This window comes from Astatotilapia calliptera, chromosome 19, assembly GCF_964374335.1.
Source record: "Astatotilapia calliptera chromosome 19, fAstCal68.1, whole genome shotgun sequence".
In the NCBI taxonomy this organism is placed as follows: Eukaryota; Metazoa; Chordata; class Actinopteri; order Cichliformes; family Cichlidae; genus Astatotilapia; species Astatotilapia calliptera.
In genome coordinates, this window is record NC_137440.1 from 12,620,790 (window position 1) to 12,642,543 (window position 21,754).

General features: G+C 40.8%; 1 protein-coding gene across 6 annotated transcripts in view; it reads left to right on the forward strand.

Annotated features, from left to right (window-relative positions):
• The window catches only part of ralgapa2 (Ral GTPase activating protein catalytic subunit alpha 2), a 102,276-nt gene that overhangs the window by 15,568 nt on the left and 64,954 nt on the right, over window positions 1–21,754 (forward strand). For all 6 annotated transcript variants that reach the window (XM_026152493.2, XM_026152492.2, XM_026152497.2 and 3 more), the window contains exons 2-16: window positions 3,746–3,856; window positions 4,228–4,277; window positions 12,966–13,023; window positions 14,399–14,442; window positions 14,577–14,757; window positions 14,936–15,051; window positions 15,746–15,884; window positions 17,853–18,061; window positions 18,597–18,836; window positions 19,050–19,232; window positions 19,944–20,078; window positions 20,180–20,328; window positions 20,473–20,584; window positions 20,798–21,035; window positions 21,399–21,578. In XM_026152493.2, the coding sequence (XP_026008278.2) occupies window positions 3,746–3,856; window positions 4,228–4,277; window positions 12,966–13,023; window positions 14,399–14,442; window positions 14,577–14,757; window positions 14,936–15,051; window positions 15,746–15,884; window positions 17,853–18,061; window positions 18,597–18,836; window positions 19,050–19,232; window positions 19,944–20,078; window positions 20,180–20,328; window positions 20,473–20,584; window positions 20,798–21,035; window positions 21,399–21,578 (2,145 nt within the window). The remainder of the gene's footprint in view (window positions 1–3,745; window positions 3,857–4,227; window positions 4,278–12,965; window positions 13,024–14,398; window positions 14,443–14,576; window positions 14,758–14,935; window positions 15,052–15,745; window positions 15,885–17,852; window positions 18,062–18,596; window positions 18,837–19,049; window positions 19,233–19,943; window positions 20,079–20,179; window positions 20,329–20,472; window positions 20,585–20,797; window positions 21,036–21,398; window positions 21,579–21,754) is intronic.

Here is a 21,754-nt window from a genome sequence, read left to right on the forward strand (position 1 = left end):
GCGGGGAAAAGCCTGTTCTGAGTGTAAGGTTTATTTTTTAGCACCTGACAACTATTTTTTTTTTTTTTTTTTTTTGCTTCTCACCCGTCAATATTCTGCATACTTTTTCATGTGATTCCGTTTATTTTGAAAATTCTCAACAGGATCTTGAGCTTTATTGTGAAAGGTTAATGTGGAAAATAAACAAGCGGACATGCGATGGTTTTACCGTCGTTGTTGCTAACGACAACTCAAAAAAACAGGCGCTTGTCCATCCGTAGTGTGGTTATATTAAATATAAGAGAAAGAGAGAACTTTAAGAAATGAATATAGCCACTACAGTGGCCATCAAAACGATGAAAAAAATATTGCCGTAAACAGTTTATTTTGCGACACCACGAAACAAACAATAGCGTAAAATGAAACGATAGATGTTTTTATATCGTCATCCGATATATATTGTTATATCGACCAGCCCTAGTAGCAGAGAAACGCCAAACTGAGCAACATGAGCCTTTAAAAAGGTTTGGTGTATTATTCTGTGCAACATTTCTGATTCTGGATAACTAGAATATTTCCCCCTGTGCATCTGGGGCTACTTTACTCTGAGCCGCTCCCAAGTGACCAAGCTTCTCACTGTAGCTCTAAGGGAGAGCCCAGGCACTCTTCCATTGAAGGCTTATTTCAGCCTTCTTCATCTGCAGTCTCACTCTGTTTTGCCTCAGTGGTTAGCGAGTGTTTTCTGGAGGTTGGTGGCTGTCTCTGGGTTAAATCGGTCACAGAGTATGTTTTGATTGACCTTGTGATTTCTTTGGTCTGGCAGATTCCTGGGTTGGCCCATAGTGTTCATGCAAGATGCATTTGTCTGCAAGCACTTGTTACCTTATGGAGAACATTCTACTTTAAAGTAATAGTTGTCTTTACTGCTAAATCATGCGACTGGGGCTTTAGTAGTTGATTTTGCAGCAACTGCCTGCAGCCACTTGCAACCACTCAAGGAATATTTTTTTTCCATAGCAACTGGTGGCTGGCTATAGGCATGTGTGACTGGAGACTAAGGTTCATTAGATTTCTTTAAATCATTTTAGTGTTGGATGTTATTTTTATAACAGTGCAGTTGACCGGAGCTAATTCCTTCAGTTCAATGTGTTTTGTGATTAAGATTGGCTCATCTAAAACAGTCTGATAGTCTAAATCTAATCTATAACCTAAAATCAGTTTAGATTTGGATTGGAAATGGGAAAATTGGAATAATAATCTTTTTTTTAATTAGTATTATTTTTTTGTTATCCTACATTTTCCAGCATCTCTTTACAACTGTTTTTAGTGGTTAAAAATTAGCTGAAATAAAAACCTAAAAAAAATCTCCCCCTTTTATCCCTGTGTTTTTTAACGAAATCAAAAGTCTGTTACCGGTAGTTTAAATAATACAGACATTTGAATTTCCTGATGGAGCTATTCTTGGTTATGCTTCACTGTTTTGTTTCATGATTAATGAATCTTAGCCTCATGGGATTAATGTAGCTTTTCTTTTTTTCATGTACATCTTCTTGTGCTTTCTCAGTTGAAAACAAGCATCTGTTTCTACAGCAATGGGCTGATAATAGCTGCATTACACTGGTTTAAATTGCTAGCTGCTGCCTGGCAGGGAGGCTGCCTATCTGCGGATATCATCAGGTAGTTTTGTTAGTCTACAGTAATTATGGGCAAGCTAAGGTAACTGTAAAGCATTGATGGTAGTAAAACTGGGTCGGGTAAAAAGTCGGTGTCATCTCACTGTGTGTCACCAATTAGTCGTTACATTATACATCTAACTGTCAAACAGCAGCGTCACTAGGGATTCACCCATGATGACATGATTATTTATTTTTTCCTAAATCGAGGCTAAAAATGTAAAACACTCATTACTTTGACTCAGTTTTCTCATCATGCATCTTCATTATCCCTGCTTTGATCTCAGGGCAAAGCTTTGTCTTTGTCACGTAATTCATCATTCCAGCAGTCCCCGGGAGTTGGACAGCTTCTGGGAGTTTTCCAATTTGCCATTTAGTAGAGGGAGAATTGGAACAGAAGGTGAAGCTTAATTGCTCTGTTTTGCCAGGAATCATTTTTGGGAAATGTATATGGGGAAATTATAGTTTTCAACTGTGTGTGTGTGTGTGTGTGTGTGTGTGTGACTAAACTGCTATTTAATGCATTGAAAAACACATTTACCACAGCTGTAAATAAATATAGATAGATTAATGCTTGAGGAAGCTTAAACATGTGTATTAGTTTAATATCAAGCAGAGGTGTCTCTTCCAGCATCCCAGCTGCCTGTTAAAGTGTATTTTTGCCCAGGAGAAAATCTGTCTTACAATAGCACTTCCTGAGTGCTGACCTAAATCCCAAAGAGCCCTATTGGATGGCATGGAGGAAAAAAGTCATCTCATTTATTCATCCTCCAGTGTAGATGGCTGAAACATGGAGGAGACTTTCATCACAGCAGTAACTGAAACAATGGCCTCATATTGTCTGAGAGTTTTGCAATCTTGAAAAAACAGAAGGAAACAAAAGGGGAAAAAATCACAAACTGATATTTTCTTTAACATTTATTTGGTTTGCAAGTATGTTTTGTCTCCATGTTAAACTGTGACTACCATTCTTTAGATTAAGTGCTCTTAGCTTTGCATTGTATTCCTCACATGGACTTTGCCTTTGGGAGCTACAAAAAGTATATTTTGCGACTCGTTTAGCTTAAGCAGAACCTTAAAGTGATTCCTCACAATAAGGTTCTGGGTTTGCACCTCCTAGTCGACTGGGCCCTTTATGTGTAGAGTTTCTGTGTTCTCCCTGTGCCTGTGGGACCTTCTGAGTACTCTGGTTCTCTCCCAAAGGCATTTTAGGTTAATTAGCCATAGGTGCATGTATATGGGAGAAGGTAAGGTTCTCTGTCCCTCTGCCAGATCTCAGTGGACCGGTGCGTGGTTCACTGCGCCTTTTGCACCATAACTGCTGAGATGGATTGAGTTAAATAAGCGGTTGGATGGGTGGATGAATTTATTAGACGGCATCCATTTCACTGTGATGGACTGCAGCTTGTTTGCCTTCTGTTTAGGAGATTGATTGCAAGCTAACCAGAACCTTGTACCAGGCTGAGGCTCCAGAGCAGAAGGACCACTGTAGTCGGTTGAGGTGCAACATGGTGGCACCGGAATCGGTCTATTCATTGTAGTGCCAGCTTAACATGTATTACTTATTAGTTACTTATTATAATTTATGTACCAATGCACGGATGTGCCTCTGTGCGCCACCACAGAGGCAACAATACAAAAATTGTGTCTTTGTTGGATAAAATGCACATTTCACAGTAAAAGCATCATTTAGAAATCTTTCACTTTTCAAATTGTGAAATTGTAGATCGGGGTAAAAAGTTTCTCAACGTCCCCAAAAAAAACAGTTCTCTCCCGTGGCTACAGGTGAGGAGTGGGAGAAGTTACACTGCTTAAGGAAGTGAAGCAATTTGCTTTGTTTTAAAATGTATGTAGTTTTCTGTTTAAATGGGGAACTAATGGGAACTCACTGTCACTCCTGTGATTAGTGTCACACAGACAACATTAAAGCATCCAGGTTTCTCAAAACAGACTACAGGGGAAAATCTCTACATTAACAAACCTTGAACGTTGAATACACTGTTGAAAAAAAGTGATTGTTTCTTTTTTATTTAATTATTATTTTATATTCTCACTGACTAAAGTTGATTGAGTTTCTTTTCCTTTTCCCCCAGATATCATTGACAAGAGTGAGTTGAAGACATTCTTTGAGAGCAACAGTTCTCAGATTTATTTTATCTTCTATGAAAATTTCATTACACTGGAAAGCAACTTAAAACAAAAAGGTGAGTAAAAGCTTTTTTTGTAATAAACTGCACATGAACTATTTAGCTGCTGCTGTCAGTGTCGGTTCAATAATTAACCCTCTCTTTGCCCTCTGTGCTACAGCAAAGGTTATTTTCCGTTTGCCCCACATTTCCAGAGCAGCGGTACTTAGAGAATCAATCTGATTATGTTTAGTGTAACTGAGTGGATTGAGCTTGCCTTCATTCATTCCCACTGGGACTGCGGTCTCATGGTCATACACGTTCATTTAAATGAATGTTTATGCAATGGCCCATATTATTTTTGCATTATTGATGAAGCTCTATGCAGCATAGCTTCAGGTAAAATGTTTTAAAAACTTTGTACTAAACGTGTATTCTTTGTGCTTCAGGGAACAAATCTCAAAGGGAGGAGCTGGACTCTATCCTCTTTATTTTTGAAGTAAGTGCTCTGTTGTTTTTTATGTTGATATCTCCAGCTGGTATTTCCAGGTAAACTCGGGGAGTAGAATCACCTGCTACGTCCTGAATTCACTTCATAGAGTCTGTAGATCAATAGCAGGTTGTTCTAAGGCCTCATTGTTACGCTGCCATTCAGTCCACTTGTTTTTAAAATCCAGGCGTGCATGCAAATCAGAGGTGTGTTTCATCTCTGCATGCACAGCATGCTGTTGGCTCTCTAGCCCCTCCCTCTGTTTTTGCTGAGCACTTTTATGTTGCACATGCAGGTTAAAGTCCCCTACCTTGTTTTCCCACCTGACTGCAAAGGCAGCTCGAGTTTCCAATACAAACAGTGAGCTCTCCAGTTACATTTGCTCAGGGCAGGGCTGTTAGGATGGCAGCAGATCAAATTGTGGGGCAGTCTGTTTGTCTCTTTTGGTACAGTATGCCTTGCCCTAAATTTTGTCATCACCTGGGAGCAGTATCAGGGGGTTCCTTAAATTACACCAAGTCACAGCTAGGGAAGCGCTGCCAAGGATCCTTAACTGCTATAGTCTGTCTTGAGCGATGGATTACTATGTTGTTGGGGTTTTTTGGGTTTGGTTTTTTTTTTGGGTTTTTTTTAGTCAGGCATATCAAATGCAAATTGGGCTCAGTGTTTTCGTGTAATCACATTACGTTTTCGGTGCTGTCTGGGTGATGCATCGTGTACTTCATGCATGCTCTGAAATGCTTCCCTATGTGTCTGGCTGCTCATCGTTTTTCCTGCTGGTGTTCTTTCAGTCTGTCAATCTTCTTTAGAATTAACACTTGTGCCGATGCCCCTCTCCTGCAGATCATACCAGAAATTATTTTCTGATCAAAACAGAAAAATGTTATCATTCAGTTCAACATTTCCATTCAGTTCTCTCTATTCTTTACCTAGAAACCCACAGTGTCTGTCTGCACACATCCAGTCATTTGACCTGTAAATAAAGCCTGGATTCATGGCTTCTACATATTTATGGAGTCATCTTTTCAGAGAGAACTAATATTGAAAGCAGCTTAACCCTCATTTTTCCCCTTTTAGCCCCTGCCTGTGACGCTGTGTGCTTTTACCCATGCACTGAGAAGATAAGCTTGCTTTGACTAATGTGGGCAGGACAGATACAGGGTTGCCTTGATCCTGAGCTGTGCTGCACTGTGTGGACATTCTCGTCACACCACATTACATTAAGAATTTTTTCGTCAATGTGATATCAGTGCATGTACTTCGAACATGCATACTTGAAGAAAATGTGTAATATCATGCAACGAAAGATGTGGCAGTGCAGCAGAAAATTAATTAAAACAGTGTTTCGAGGCAATGGCATTTTGCTCCCTCATAAATTATTTCTACAACAAGCACAGTAATGTAATATATTTCTTATGGGAATTTTACATTTATGCCACGTGTGTCATACACCTTCTCTCAGTGCAGGATAATACTTTGTGTAAACGGCCATTGTTAACATAAGTGATGGGAATCGCCCGGCCAAAACATGGCAGCTTTTGTCCAGCAAGTGTCAGAGGATTTTGTAGCGTGGCCTACGACTGGATAATGGCTGGGACAAAAGCAAGTTTGCAGCACAGTGCTTAGAGTCACACTTTAATGCTGTATGACAGGGTAAGAAGAACAGGACATCTCAACATCACTTCTCATGTTCTTTGTATGAGTTTCCCTGGAGAACCCCGTTTACACTCCTCTCTTCAGGAATGTGAAACGTAGTCCCTCACGCTCTCACCTGTCCCTCACATCTGCCTGATATATACAGTCCACGTCCCCAGTTTGTTTCCTTCGAGCTGGCTATGTGGGGATTACTTTGCTGTCATGATGAGGTATGCAACCCCTTTTTCACGAGTTGCTGTGGGGGAGCATGATCTCCCATGCTGGGCCCGTTTGAGTAATGGCTGTCTAGAGGGGGTAATCTTTTGTTCCTCTGCCTAAACTGTGCTGGTCCACTCCACCCCCCCATCCCACCAGCAGCCATCACTCCCTTCCAGGATTTCTTTGTCTGCTTCCACAGAGGCATCATACCATGGCAGTCTTTATGGGAATGCAACCACATTTCTGAGGATGCAGTCATGTTCTCAGCATCTTTTATTTTGATATTGATTAAAGATTTTACCCCATAAAAAGCGACATAACATTTATTTATTTTGTTTAACTTTAATAGTTAGTCAATGTTGAATCAAAGGATTGCCTTAGTATGACCACAAGGCTTTGAACTCTCTTGGCAACTGTTTGTGTTTTATGTTAAAACATGTTTTATGTTTTTGAATACGTGTTGCTATGATACATGCTGTTAAAAATAATTCAAACGAAAAGTTTTCAGTGTATAACATCCGCAGAAAAAACTGTGTTTGGCTCCTTTGACCGTGTAGGCCGAGGCTTGAAGTAACGTTAGCAGTTTTTCTAGTCATTCACAGCTTGAGAGAGCGAACACTTAGTTTGATTAGAAGTTCTGAATTTATTGATCGAAATGTGAAAATACTCCACTGCCTAGCCATTAACATCTGCTGCACTTTAATCATTATCTGTTCCTGCAAATGACAAATTCAGTGGAGACTTCCAAGGTGATTGATGGTTAGTTGATTCCTAGGCAGTAACTCCCATACAAATCAGGCACATTAGCAACAAATACACAGAAACAAATGTGATGAAGTCAATGTGATGGTTGTCATAGAACATGGACAGAACATTGAACAGCTGTAAATTCACACAGAAGAAACTATCCTCTGTGTGAGAGTGAAATTGGAAATGGGCAGGTGGGAATCATGAAACCTATGGGCTGTTCAGCTGCAGAAATCTGAGGCAGTTTGTGCACAACCTAAACCTAAAACCTCACCAGTATCACAATCAATGAAAGAGGGTAAACTACTATAGATTTAGTAATCATGCTTTTTTTTTTTTTTTTTTTTTTTTTTTTAAATTGCAGTTCATTTGGGTAGTTTAATCAGAATCAGAAATACTTTATTAATTCTGAAGGAAATTATGGGTTACAGCCGGCAGCATGCACACCAACCAATACCAATCCCTGAGGCCAGCAGGGGTTGGTACTGGTTCTTCCTACAGACTGACCAACAAAGAGGCCACGTTCCAGGTATGTTGGAACTTTGATATCAGAATTCATGACATCACACATGAGTTGGCACGTTCCAGAAAAAGCGAGGAAAAACAGGATTTGTTTCTGTTCTTGGCATGCTGGAGTCATTCACGCATCACACGCAGTGCAGCAGTAATACTACTTTTGTGTTTAAAAAAGACATTCGTGGATAGAGCCTGGTCAGTGCTCTGTGTATGGCTTCTTTACTAAGTCACAAATACACAACAGTGGCAGTACAGATTCAAAGGTTTACAGTTTCACAACTGTTTACATTCACTGCCGCCATCTTGGATTGCTAACTCGGGGTTTGTCTGCTCCGAGTCGGGAAATCTGAATTGAGGAGCCGTTTCCCAAAAATTCACTGGGGAAAATGAGTGTTGCGTCAGGGCCAGGCATATAGAGTTTATTGTTGTACTTCAATTAATTAAATCAAGTAAATTAATTTGTTTGGAGTGGCCCTTTGCATGCGAACATGTCCACAAAAAATCTTATTAGCCTTTATAAAATAAGGTCAAGCAAAACAATACATTCTAATTACAGTTCTGCTGGTAGGCTAGTGGCTGCACACAGATGTAAAATTTAATATAAAACTCCCTTATAGCTCCATCCCTGTGAGTACAATGTGCCTTTCAAAGACACACAATCTGCTGTAGATGCATGGATGTGTCTCCATATCTGTGTTGTACATGGATTCAGACATGAAGGACAAAATTTCTTTTCCTCTTTTTTTTATAAAATAAAAACTTGTGCCAAAAGGATAAACAGGCTTCTCTTTACATTCGGTAAAGATTCATGGTTTTCAATCTCTGTCTTAACCTGTTGGCACCCAGCTGCTGTGGAGAACCACCTGTCTCGTCAGGTGACCTGTGCGTGAGACGCACATTGTTGCTGATTGGCCAAGAGTTATTAACAACCTTTAGCGATCAACAAAGAGCCAAATTTGACACATGTGACAGAGGTTGTGAGGTTGATCAGTGAAGTTAAGTGTGCTTGTTTAGTTCATTACTTTCTGATTTGAGTGCAGAAAGTTAAGGAAGGAGGGCTTCTTTTTTATTGTCATGTAGTCGTTTTATTCGTGTTTTTGTGATTTTTGTTTTTTGTTTTGTAATGACATGTGTTCATGTCTTTAGTTTTCATTCTTGGTTTGCAAGCTGCAGTCGTAAATTGTTTATTTGCTAATCAGATATCAGCTAATTAGAGCCAAGAGTTGGTGTTTGAGAAAATATTTTTCTACATGTAATTCATTTCTCTTTCTTGCTGCTGCACAGTAGAAGGATACTATAAAGAATGAGTTTTACAGCCAGCGTGAGACCTCTTTCTGTTTTCTGCTGTCACAAGACCAGAACCAGCTTCTCAGGCCTCAGGGGAAGAGTTTGTTTATGCGCCTGTATTACTGGAGATGACTTCTCACTGACAACAGTGGCATTGAACACTGGTGCCGCTGTGGTTATGGAACAGGTTAAGGGACAGCTTTGGGACCCCTGAAACTCCGTGACCTCACCCTGACATGTCAAGTGCCATCTGGACCTGAGTCAGCAGGCTGAATTCCCCTTGTTATCCTCTCTGTCAAGCTGCCCCATCTAGATCTGAGACTTAACTTACTGACTTTTTAATAAACAAAATAAATCTATTTTTGTATAGTTTTTTGTTTTTGGAGATCACAGACTGAGAGAAATCTTTTTTTTATAGGAATAGTATCAGCCAAAATGGCAACACACTAAAACAAGTATCAAGCAGAAAAAAAAGACTCTGAGAGAAGAGAGATCTCTGAGGTTAAACTGAGATTTATTCATGTCAGCCGTAGCATATGATTTATTTTGACCTGCATGTTTTTAAATGCCCAGGTGTGTAATTAGTAATTAATTACATAGTTTAAGTCTCTATCATGAGCAGCCATCTATAGTTCTGTTCGGCCTTGTGTAATTGCTTCATATTCTTTGTTCCTCTAAACCTCGGCTAACGCTTCTAATAAAAAAAATGTGCTCAGGGCCATTTAGTTACATGATTTGTTTTACAGTCTAATTCTTCTTGACTGGCAGTTTACCCATTGGACCCTCACTGGTTATGCATAATGCAAATGTACAAAGTGTAGCTTGGGGTTGCACAGGGGAGCAGCAGATGAATCTTGATGATCTGTGCGTTGGTCCAGAATATTACAGATAGGAACATTTTTGTCACTAGTACGTAACCTGATTAAGAAGAGTTTTTAAAACGGACCCTAGAATGCTGTAGCTTGGCTTTGCCAACCAAAGAGGAAGGTGTAGCAGATGGATGAGAAGCTGGTGTTAAGGCGCTGAAGGAGTCTCATGTGCTGTTGCTGCCATCTACTGGCCACAGAGGGGAATTAAAACAGTTTTGTAACACTGTTCCCATATTTTTGGTGTTCTTCTTAAAAACAAAGAATAAAAACAAGTGTTTTGGGCTTAAAGCACCATTTAATTGGAGTTTTGTATATTTTACTTGGTTTAATTTGCATGTTAGTCAAATTTCTGTTCAGTCTTACGTGGCTCACACTGTTGTGGCATAAGCAAAGCAGGTGTGTGTAACTGACGTCTTCTCTCTGTGCTTTTCATCTATAAGTGTTTGTAATCCCAGGGCCCGCTTTTGGTTGATTGAATGCAAGCACTATACATTGCACTTTATTTCCTACACTGCTTACTCTGTGTTATAATTTGAGTTTTGCCTGTTTTGTCTGGTTTTCTCATTATTGCACGTCCTTGACTGCAGTTTAAGGTAGATTAGTTCGTTATGTCTCTAGTGTGTTTGGTCCTTCCTCCATATATGCTATATTCATCTCTATGATTGCCAGAAATCCCAAACAATATGCAAAGTACAACATTTCATCTAAAAGCATTGCATTGTGATTGGTGCTAGAAGCCCTTGTAGACCACATCTGTAAGCAGCATATTCTGTGTCATGTTCAGGCTCTACTGCTGGAAATCTAAGTACGGATCATGTAAATGTGTTAAGGCTGCTGTTGGACCACAATAATGCCCTTATATTTATGCTGGAGTATGGCTGCAGATTAGTGTAACTCCAACAACATCCAGTCCTGCAGATTTTGTATTCGCCTTGTATCAGCCGGTAAATTCTTCATTGTTGCGGCCGCCATTCCAGCTCCACAGGGAGTTTTTCTGAGCTAGCTTCTCCACCTCATTCCCACTCTCCCTTCCTAATGCTCTGTGAAGAGACAGTGTTACTGTGTGCACGCACACACGCAAGGCTTAAGCTGGCTACCCTGCTGTGCTACCGACTAGCATAATGTCTCTACTGGCATAAGGAGACAAAATGAAGGTGGCCAGCACAGCCTATGCGGAGATGTAATAATCCCACTTGGGATCAATACCAAGGTGCAGCCACACGCCTGTACACGCATATTATCGAGTCTGGGGATCAGAAAGAAGTTGAATGGCACAGATAGTCATCCAGCGCCCCCTTAAAGTGATGTATGCCTTTCAGTTTCTCTGCTGTCACTGATAATGACGGGGATTTAGTCTCAGAGGACAAGAAGGGAAAGTTAAAGATGATAAGGGAAGAAGGAAGTTGTTGACAAACGGAGACACTCAAAGCCTGAGATGACTTGTGGGCCACCACAGCTCTCAGCATAATGCGGCAAAGCACAGGGTAAAGATAAAGCTCATACCATTTGTCAGACCGGTGTTATGTCCATGGCTAATAAAGCACAGAGTTCTGTTAGTATATCACTTCAGTGAGTTTTTTTTATCCTGCCAGTTTCTGTTTCAGTGCCAAGTTTCTTTTCCACTGTTCATATCTGTTACTATAGGAGACTAATATTTGCCATTTCTTTCCTGGCATGCTCACTTTCCTTCTCTCGCCTCTGTTTCGTGCACTCAAGACCAGATGAGCTTTTTATCATGCTGACCACCATCGGTTGTCTGGTTGAGTGGGTCAGAGCTGCATACGTAAAGCAGTAAAGGACAGGCTTGACCTCTGCATTGCAATCATGAAGTCTTTCTGGGTCAGTCATTAGGATTTGATGAGAAGTGAGTCATTGGAGCATTAGTTGCTCGCAATGAACTGACTGTTAACTAGCCGCATGTGCACAGCCGCACACATCTGCAGACTCGGGGCATTTTTTTCATCTTTCCAGAGGGACCCAGTTAACGGGTCGCTGCATTGAGGAATAATGATAGTCTGCTCAAAGGTTAGAGCTCGCTAATTGAGTTGTAAAACTGTTGTTGGTGAGGTGATGAGTGCTGTGTCGGGTCACGGGGTTTCACTGACAGGCTAGGCAAAGTGGAGAGAGAGGGCATTGCTTAAATAAATATAGATGTGTGTATATATTAGGGGTGCAACAATACACAAAATTCACGGTTCGGTACGATACTTTGGTGTCACAGTTCGATATTTTTTTCGATTAAAAAAAAAAAGGTTCATGCCTTTTTAATTTGTCATTTATTAAAATTATAAATATATTTTAACACAAACGTACAGTTTTTAAATGTAATGTTGCTGAAACAACAAAGGGATAAAATAATAAATCTCTGATCGAGAAATCACTCATCTTTGGAAAAGAGTTTGTTACAGAGAAATGTCTCTTTCCAAAACAAAAGCTATACTATACGCTTCTTCTGGGCTATACTCTCAGCAGCATATTAAACATATCAGGTCCCCATAAGGAGAATCATGTGCTAACGGCTGTCTAAATGACTCTGGTAAAGTTTGTAGCATGCGTGCTTGTTGTTTTTGTCTGCTTCCACTAGGATGCTGTCGGCGTATATGTGCAGTCATATTCGTTGTGTTCCCACTAGTGCTGTCAACGGTAATCTCGTTAAAATGACGTTAACGCCACAACACGGCAAACCTCTGTTAACGAGTAACCGCGGATCGCCCCATGCGTGGGGCTGGATGGCGTCAACACGTTAACAAGCTAACTGCGCTAACGCACTAGTTCCCACCGATTGAGCATTGCGTGGCACATCCGACATACTATTTTACTTTTGTCCATGACGCGCTTACCATCAGGGTCATACGTCACATGAAAACCAAGATAGGTCCAAAGGCCAGATCTGAATGAGGGTGGGGGAGGTTCAATTTCGGGTAGCGTTGAGGCAGTTGCCATGTTGCAACGATCTTAGCTTCTGTCTTGCTAGCTTGCGCTGCGCTCAGTGGATCTGCACTCGACAGTGCAGCCTAGGCGGAGTAGTCGAACGCAGATCCACTGAGCGCTCAACACAGACAGCATCGTCAGAAGAAAAGCTGATAAAATAAATAAAACATTTTGTATTGTTCGATACATATGCATACCGAACTGAAAGCACTGTATCGAGTGGTTCAATATCGATACAAGTATTGTTGCATTGTTGTGTATAAATGTATGTATATGTGTGTTTTGGTCAAAAATGGTTTGACTTGTAAATTCAGCAAAGAATTATTTGTTTTAGAAATCCAGAAAACATAACTGGAATAAATGGGTGTTTTCCCCAATTTGTCATTCATCAGCTAGCTACCAGAATTGTTTGTCACAGCTGACGCAGGTACTGTTCTCTACCACTCTAATCACTCCTCTAAAGCTAATCATGACATGTCCTGTTTTTCATCAGAAAATCCTGCAGAATCTGCCTGAGAAGCTCTACAACAGATGGCAGTTTCACAGTATAGGTATGCACGTAACGTTTTTCCACTTTATCAAACATTTTGCACTTGCTTGAATTGTAACCGTTTTCTTTGTAACAACTGACAGGTAGGTGTACGCTTTGTATTTCTTTACACTTAAGGACAAAAAAATGTCACCAGGACCAAGCCTTAACCTTTAATAATGAGGAGGAAATAATTAGTCTGAGAAGGGGATGTAAATGGGAAATGCAAATTAACACTTCATTTGAAATGCAAATAAGTAATTGAATTATGCATGATTTCAGTCCTGCACAAAAAAGGAAAAGCGATAACCCCAATTATAACTGTTTTTCGTCAGCCGTTGGCAGCTAAACAGTCCAGGTTGAGATCACTGTTGCAGATTTGCCTTCCCCCTCCCCAGGCTTGTAATTTTAAATATCAACACTTATCTTTGGGTGGATGTCCCAGACATATTTACCATTTTTGTCCATCTGGATCACAAATCCGCGCAGGTTTAAAGCTTCCTCTTAGCCTTTCTTGCACTCGCATAGAATTTTTTTTTTCCCACACATCAGTTAAGGTGTCACTGGTCAAGATCCAGTGCTGTTATATGTGTACTTCAGCCTGGTTAACTTTTTCTTTCACATAATTTTTAGTGTGCTGTATCCAGAACCGTTACTAATGGAAATACAGCACCTTGCGACATATTCTTTGTGGTGGGTAGAGTAGCTCAAGAATTACATTAATGACTTGGTGGTTTTGGCCTTTTAGTTTGGAGATGCAGGGTCACAGGTACTTCACTCGTACCTTTAAGATGCTGAAGGAAATGTGCACAGCTTTTTGTTATCCTTCTGTCCCCAGCCCACAACCCATGAAAGGATTGCTCTGTGCTTTCGTGTTCAGTATTCTGATGAGAAGACCAGACAAAAGCTCCCTCAGTAAGGGCCTGTTGATCAGGACTTTAAGACACCTGTTCAGCGGTTTGGCTTTTACACTAACAAAACCCGATTCTTAATCTTAATCATCACCTTAAAATCAATATTAGGACCAGTCAAAGTGTTTTCCAGCCCACAACGTCCTCAAAAGAGACTGCTGCCTGTCAAGAGCATGCCCTAAATCACGCACGCACAGACATGCAGAGCTCTTCCTCCCGAGATATTTAGCAATCAGACCGATGTCTCATTTGATTACAGTGGAACCAGATTGGCTTCATAAATGTGTGTCGCTGCCAACTCGTGTTAATTTTCATCAGGAAAATATGAAGCCTTGCCACTCTACCCACTAGTTTGTCAAGACCACCCATCAAGGTCAATTCTTCTGAGTCGAGATGACAGCTTTGTGCGGTTTGTCTCTTTCCTTGTTGTGCAGAAGAAAATTTGAATAGCGGTTTTTGACCGTTGTCACGTTTTCTATCCTCCAGGTTCTATTCTCAAAAAGCTTCTGCACACTGGAAATTCATTCAAAGTAAGTGCCCAATTTGAGCTTTTAAAATCTTGGCACACAAAGATGGACTGAACATATTTTTTTAGTTGAATGGATTGTTCAAATTAGCCTCCTTTTGAATATGCATAAAAATGACCTTTTCTCCCGCTTTCTAGATTCGCTGTGAGGGGATCCGTCTCTTCCTGCTGTGGCTGCAGGCCCTAAGGGACCACTGTGCAGAGGAGCAGTTCCTCATCTTTGCCTGTCTGGTGCCAGGATTCCCCGCTGTGCCCTCCTCCAGAGGGCCGTGCACCCTCGACACCATCATTTACAACCCTTTCTCCAACCCCCCAGATGGTGAGAAAAGAGTAGCACATTACACATTATGTATTCACATTTAAATGACCATAGATTTTATTACATTTGTACATGCTTAGGATTGCCACTGAAATTATGTAAAGTACCCAGTTATAATACTGGGTAGGTTTATTTTCTGTCATTAACTCGGGTCCTTTCTTTCTGTTGATTTGAGCAGCCAAGGTGGTGCCTGAGGAGATCACCCCACTGGTTCCAGCTGTGGCAGGTGAAAAAGCTGCAGATGACCTGACCTGTTATATCCTAGAAATACTGCTTAAGTACATGGTCATCCAGGTAATAACTCACTTTGTCTGACAGCAGCAAGAATAGTAATGTTATCATAACTAACCCTGCCTGCAGGATATTCTTGGATGTGCTTGATGGCTGCTTTACCCCACTTGTTGTTGGGGTTCCTTCTAATACTGTTAGATAAAGTATTTTAGTTGAGTATTTCTTTCATCATGAAAATATCAGCTTTAACCCAGCACGTTTTATGAAGTCAGCAGCTAAACTATTAATTCCTCATGTTCTGTACAGTTAGTTCCTCAGACACAAACATTTTCAGTGACTAGATTAAGTTGTGTTATAAAATTTGAGCAAATGCACTTGCATACTTAAATTAAATGCCTTTTATGTGCAAATGCTTTTTCTGTCTTTAATAGACAGCCGTGTGATGGAAGTGCTCAACAAATGTGAACATACTCTGTTCTGGCTTCATCTTTCATTTGTTTTCATGATTGGGTCTCCTCCATGTATTGTGCCACTGTAAGATAAAAAGTAAATTCAGTTGTTAAGTCTAAAGTTTTTCATCATATTTGGCCTCAGATCTAACAGTTTATGTCTATGTACTTTTTTTTTTTTTTTTTTAATCTTAGAGGAACCTTCATGCTATTGTGTTGCAAACAATATACTGTCGCTGTGATGTTGGAAGCATCTCCTCTCTCTGTAGCCTGACCTTGTCTGCCTTATTGTGCTGTCTGTCTGCCAGGCATCCAGTTTAGAATGGAAGAACAAAGAGAACCAGGACACAGGCTTCAGGTTTCTCTTCACCCTGTTCAAGAAGTACTACCTTCCACACTTATTTCCCTCCTTCACCAAGCTCACAAACCTCTACAAGCCTTTATTAGGTAAGCCCACAAACCCAAACTATGCACTGTATATATTACAAACCAGATTCCAAAAAAGTTGGGACACCAAACAAATTGTGAATAAAAACTGAATGCAATGATGTGGAGACGGCAAATGTCAATATTTTATTCAGAATAGAACGTAGATGACAGATCAAAAGTTCAATCCGAGAAAATGTATTATTTGAAAGGAAAAAGATATTGATTCAAAATTTCACGGTGTCAACAAATCCCAAAAAAGTTGGGACAAGTAGCAATAAGAGGCTGGAAAAAGTAAATTTGAGCATAACGAAGAGCTGGAAGACCAATTAACACTAATTACGTTAATTGGCAACACGATTGTGTCTCTCAGAAGCCAAGATGGGTAGAGGATCATCAATTCCCACAATGTTGCGCAGAAAGATAGTGGAGCAATATCAGAAAGGTGTTACCCAGCGAAAAATTGCAAAGACTTTGCAGTTATCATCATCAACTGTGCATAACATCATCCGAAGATCCAGAGAATCTGGGACAATCTCTGTGCGTAAGGGTCAAGGGCGTAAACCCTTACTGGATGCCCGTGATCTCCGGGCCCTTAAACGACACTGCACCACAAACAGGAAAGGAAATCACAGAATGGGCTCAGGAATACTTCCAGAAACCATTGTCAGTGAACACAATCCACTGTGCCATCCACTGTTGCCAGCTGAAACTCTACAGTGCAAAGAAGAAGCCATTTCTAAGCAAGATCCACAAGCTCAGGCGTTTTCACTGGGCCAGGGATCATGTAAAATGGAGTGTGGCAAAATGGAAGACTGTTCTGTGGTCAGACGAGTCACGATTGGAAGTTGTTTTTGGAAATGTGGGACGCCATGTCATCAGGACCAAAGAGGACAAGGACAACCCAAGTTGTTATCAACGCTCAGTTCAGAAGCCTGCATCTCTGATGGTATGGGGTTGCATGGGTGCGTGTGGCATGGGCAGCTTGCATGTCTGGAAAGGCACCATCAATGCAGAAAAATACATTCAGGTTCTGGAACAACATATGCTCCCATCCAGACGTCATCTCTTTCAGGGAAGACCCTTAATTTTTCAACAAGATAATGCCAGACCACATTCGGCATCAATCACAACATCATGGCTGCGTAGGAGAAGGATCCGGGTACTGAAATGGCCAGTCTGCAGTCCAGATCTTTCACCTATAGAGAACATTTGGCGCATCATAAAGAGGAAGGTGCGACAAAGAAGGCCCAAGACGATAATACAGTTAGAGGCCTGTATTAGACAAGAATGGGAGAGCATTCCTATTTCTAAACTTGAGAAACTGGTCTCCTCGGTCCCCAGACGTCTGAGTGTTGTAAGAAGAAGGGGAGATGCCACACAGTGGTGAAAATGGCCTTGTCCCAACTTTTTGGGGATTTGTTGACACCATGACATTTTGTATCACCATATTTTTCCCTTAAAATGATCAGTCTTCTCAGTTTCAACTTTTGTTCCGTGATTTATGTTCTATTCTGAATAAAATATTGACATTTGCCATCCCCACATCGTTGCATTCAGTTTTTATTCACAATTTGTTTAGTGTCCTAACTTTTTTGGAATCCGGTTTGTATGTTTTAGTATGTTTTATTTACAAAAGGAGTATTCTCTCAAGTTGCACACAGTGTACATCAGCTACTCTTTCTTTACTTATTACTTTCCCGTAACACAGAAAATAAGATAAGTGTGCAGAAAATAGTTTCCTTAATAAAAACAGTGACGGCTTTACTCGTGAGCAGCAGGTTCATGAAATACAGGAAATGATGAAATCATATCCTGTTTCAAGATTCCATAATCATTTAAATGAATAATTTGATTTAGTGGGAAAAACTCTGACTTCACCACAGCCACTCATTTAATCTTTATTATCTTTGTCTTTTTCTCCCACTGTTTTCCATTTTTAACCGCCCCTCTGCCCTCAACTCTTCATCCACTGTGTTACTCCATCAGACCTCCCCCACCACAGACCAAAACCCTTGTATGTGCCAGTGACACGGAACAATGAGAGCACCTTCTGCACAAGGGATCAGTACCTAGCACCTCGTGTGGCCTTCATCACCTGGCTTGTCACTTTCTTCCTGGAGAAGAAGTACATCAGCACTGCTGCTTCAGCGCAGAGCGCAAAGAACGGCACCGAGGTCATTCCCAAACTCATCCAGGTGAACACACAGTACCCTGTGTTGGTTTCTTCTTTCTCCATTCTGTTATTCCAAGATCTTCTTTATCCTTCAGATGTTTTTGTAGCACACCATCTTTAGCAGTAGTATAAAGACATCTGGGGTTTATGTTTCTGAACAATATTCATGCATTTATTCATTCCTAAATGTTATTTTACCTCTATATAAAACATAGTTGATCAACAGCTTCACAAGCAATACAGCATTCAACCTAAGATTATAGCTGAAATAAAATCGTGATGACGGCGATCAGGAGTCATGGAGGTTTTATTTCAGACTGCAACAGTTCTGTCACTTTCGAGTTAAATCAGTCATGGAGAAAATAAATGGATTTTTATGTGATTTATCCAGAGACAAATGCTGCATACATACTACAGTGGTTCATTTCCCTTTAAAAATGCTATAAAATACAACTAACAGCCAAGTAATCTGTGCTGAAGGAGACTGTAGTGGTCCGTGTGAGGAGGTACCCCCTACTGCATACTGAAGGACTCTCGTTCCTGGCTGTGTTTTCCAGACTGTCACTGCAGGCAGTAGCAGCCAGGAAAAGGATAAGACATCAGATGGGGACGCAAACGGACCAGCGGGGGAGCCTGAGAAGAGCCACTCCAACAGTAGCACCCTGTCAGATCGACGAGCCAGCGATTCCAGTTTGTGTAGCGTTGAGGAGGAGCACCGCCATGTTTATGACATGGTGCAGTCCATTCTGCTCTCCACCCGGGACAATGTGAACTTCGTCAACGAGATCTTCCACCAGGTGGAGTATTTCTGTCGTCTGTTGCAACCTTTGCCAGTATTTTCTATTTTGTTCTGTTGGAAGATGCCTCTAACAAAGATGCACTGCAGTAACACGGACTGTGTCGCCCTCTGCTGGCCTTTTCATTAAATTACAGATTCACATTTAAAACTAACTTTAATCCTAATGAGCCATGGTTTCTTTCTTTCTTTCTTGTTAATTTGTTTTGCAAAGGCTTTCTTGTTGCCATCCTGTGAGGCTTCTGCAACCAGGAAGGTCATCAAAGTGTACAGGAAGTGGCTCCTGCAGGAGAAACCCTCTTTCATGGCAGAGCCCGACAGAACCGCTCGGGAAGATGAAGTGGACGAATGCTCCGAACAGATTATCAGCACCGAGACAAATAACATGCACATGCAAGTAAGTAATGCAGAAAGATGAATAAGTTTGCAATAACCTGTCACATATATAATGACTAAGTTGTATAAAAATCAGTTATGCCCTTGTTTTTTTCCCCATGCTTTCAAAAACCCGTCTTACAGGTAGTTTTTGCAGGCCTGTATCAGACTTGGTACAATTTGAGTTGAGAATCTTACAGAAAAAAACATTTAATTACTAACAATTTTGGAATAATCAGAAATGCAATAAGAATATTATTAGTTATTCACTTTCATTGTTAGACATATCTTTTCTGTTATTTGTAAACATTGATCTACCTATAAATCATATGCCTCAATAACTTAATTACCACAACATTTAAAGTGCATATTTTTACTTCAAAGCAATTAGCAGCTTTATTTTTTATTCACAGAAACTACCTGCAGCCTGTATCGATCATGCAAACGTCCAGAAATAGTGTCCTGTCTCTGCAGCCTATTGTGAGCCCCAGTTAATGGTGTAGAATGATAAAGGTGCACCAGACTGAGAAATAAACACTAAAACCCTTTTGACCATTAAAACGAACATGTAACATGCAAATGATACGATGCATTTATGTGCATAAAACCAGCTTATGTTGATTAACTGGCCTTAGTCATGCAGTTTGTGTATACAAATACATAGAAAAACCGGTCTTAATAAATTAGTTTACGTCTACTGTGAATTTGACTGGCCGGCCTTGTCTTCTACCAGATGATGGAGAGTCACAGTCACAAGCGGTCGTCCAGCTGGGGTAGGACCTACTCGTTCAGCAGTGCCATCAATCAGGGCTTCATCACCGAGGAGGAGAACAGGAACATCAAAGCCGGCATCCAGCCAACACTACAGGTATATCTGTGTTCATAACCTCTGATGGTTGGAATTAGTGTTTTTCCAGTATTGTTGTTGTCTTAATTACTTTATGTTTGCACACATTTACGTTCGTGCAGGTGTTTCTGACCAGTTCATCCAACGTGTTTCTGTTGGAGCCATGCCAGGATGTACCAAAACTCCTGGAAAATCAGGTTGAGGTGTGCAAGGGTGTTCTTAGCATCTATCGGCATATGATCATGGAGCACTCCATGAATACACAGACGTGGTTAGTAGTATGTTTAGATGTGCAAATTTATTTATTTAAAAAAAAAAAAAAAAATTGTGATTTTTATCCCTTTTTTTTTTTTTTTTTTTTTTAATCGAATTCAATTGACATTATTGTAATTTATTTACTGTCCATGTTCTGCAGGGAGCAGATGTTGCAGGTACTACTGAGAATCACAGAGGCTGTGATGAAGAGGCCACAGGACAACCAAAGAAAAGACAGCTTTGCTGAAAGTTTAGCATCTTTGCTTTTTAGGGTATGGTTGCATTTAGTTTGTTACACACTCTGATAAACAGGCAGTCATAGAGATGGATCTGTCATCACCTCTGTTCTTTGGCTCTGAATACAGTGCGATTTGTCTTTATTTGTACACGTGCTATCAAGCCTGCTCTATATTCAGCGTGTTTGTGTCTCACTGTATGTGTAACTTGGTGCTAATTCATCATGTCTTTTCTCCTCCTGCATCCAGACCATCATTGTGGCGTGGGTACGAGCCAACCTGTGCGTATTTATCTCCCGGGAGCTTTGGGATGAGCTGCTGGCAGTGCTGTCCTCTCTTACCTGCTGGGAGGAGCTGGTGACAGAATGGGCCAGCATCATGGACTCGCTTACGGCTGTGCTGGCACGCTCCGTTTATGGCCTGGACATGGCCAACCTGCCTCTGGACAAACTCAGTGAACAGAAGGAGAAGAAGCAGAGAGGACGTGGTGAGAGGACAAAATGGGAAAAGATGAGGAGATTAGAGTGGCTTTAATTTGATTGGAAGGATGACACGGTTTATTTTTTGTCTTTTGTTTTTCTTTGTGTGCTTGACTAACTCTGACCAGTACGATTCAGTACACTTGTTTGACCTGTTTTAAAGGTGCCATGCTTAAAAGTGACCTATGTAAGGTTAAAACGATAATTCTGCCAGCTACTCTGTGTTGTTTAAAGTCAAATAAAAAGGGTTGGCCCATTAATTTTCATTCTTGTTTTTTCAGCTCTAAAATAAACTAAATGTTTAGTTTTGTTCATTACAAAATGCCCTTGAACACTTCAGCACTCACTAAGTTTTGTTCCTCGTATGTCAGGAGTGATCCAGGACTCTCAGAAGGCAGCAGCAGTTGCACGCTCATTCTCCCTGAGCTGGAGGAATCATGGGGAACAGGGCGGGCCACCAGTACAGGAGCCCATGAGGACTCGCTCAGCCACTACTTCAGGAGCACCGGGTGTGGAGAAGGCCCGGAACAATGTCCGACAGAAGGCCTCTGGTAAGTAAGCTGTGGCTCGTATGAGCCATATACATTTAAAGCAGACGTAAAATGAATTGAATACTTGGCTTTATATAAAACATTAGCATTAAAGGCACTGACAGGTGAAGAGAATGACTCAGATTATCTTGTTATGATTGCATTTTTTAAGATGCATTTTGGCTGATGCGTTAGAA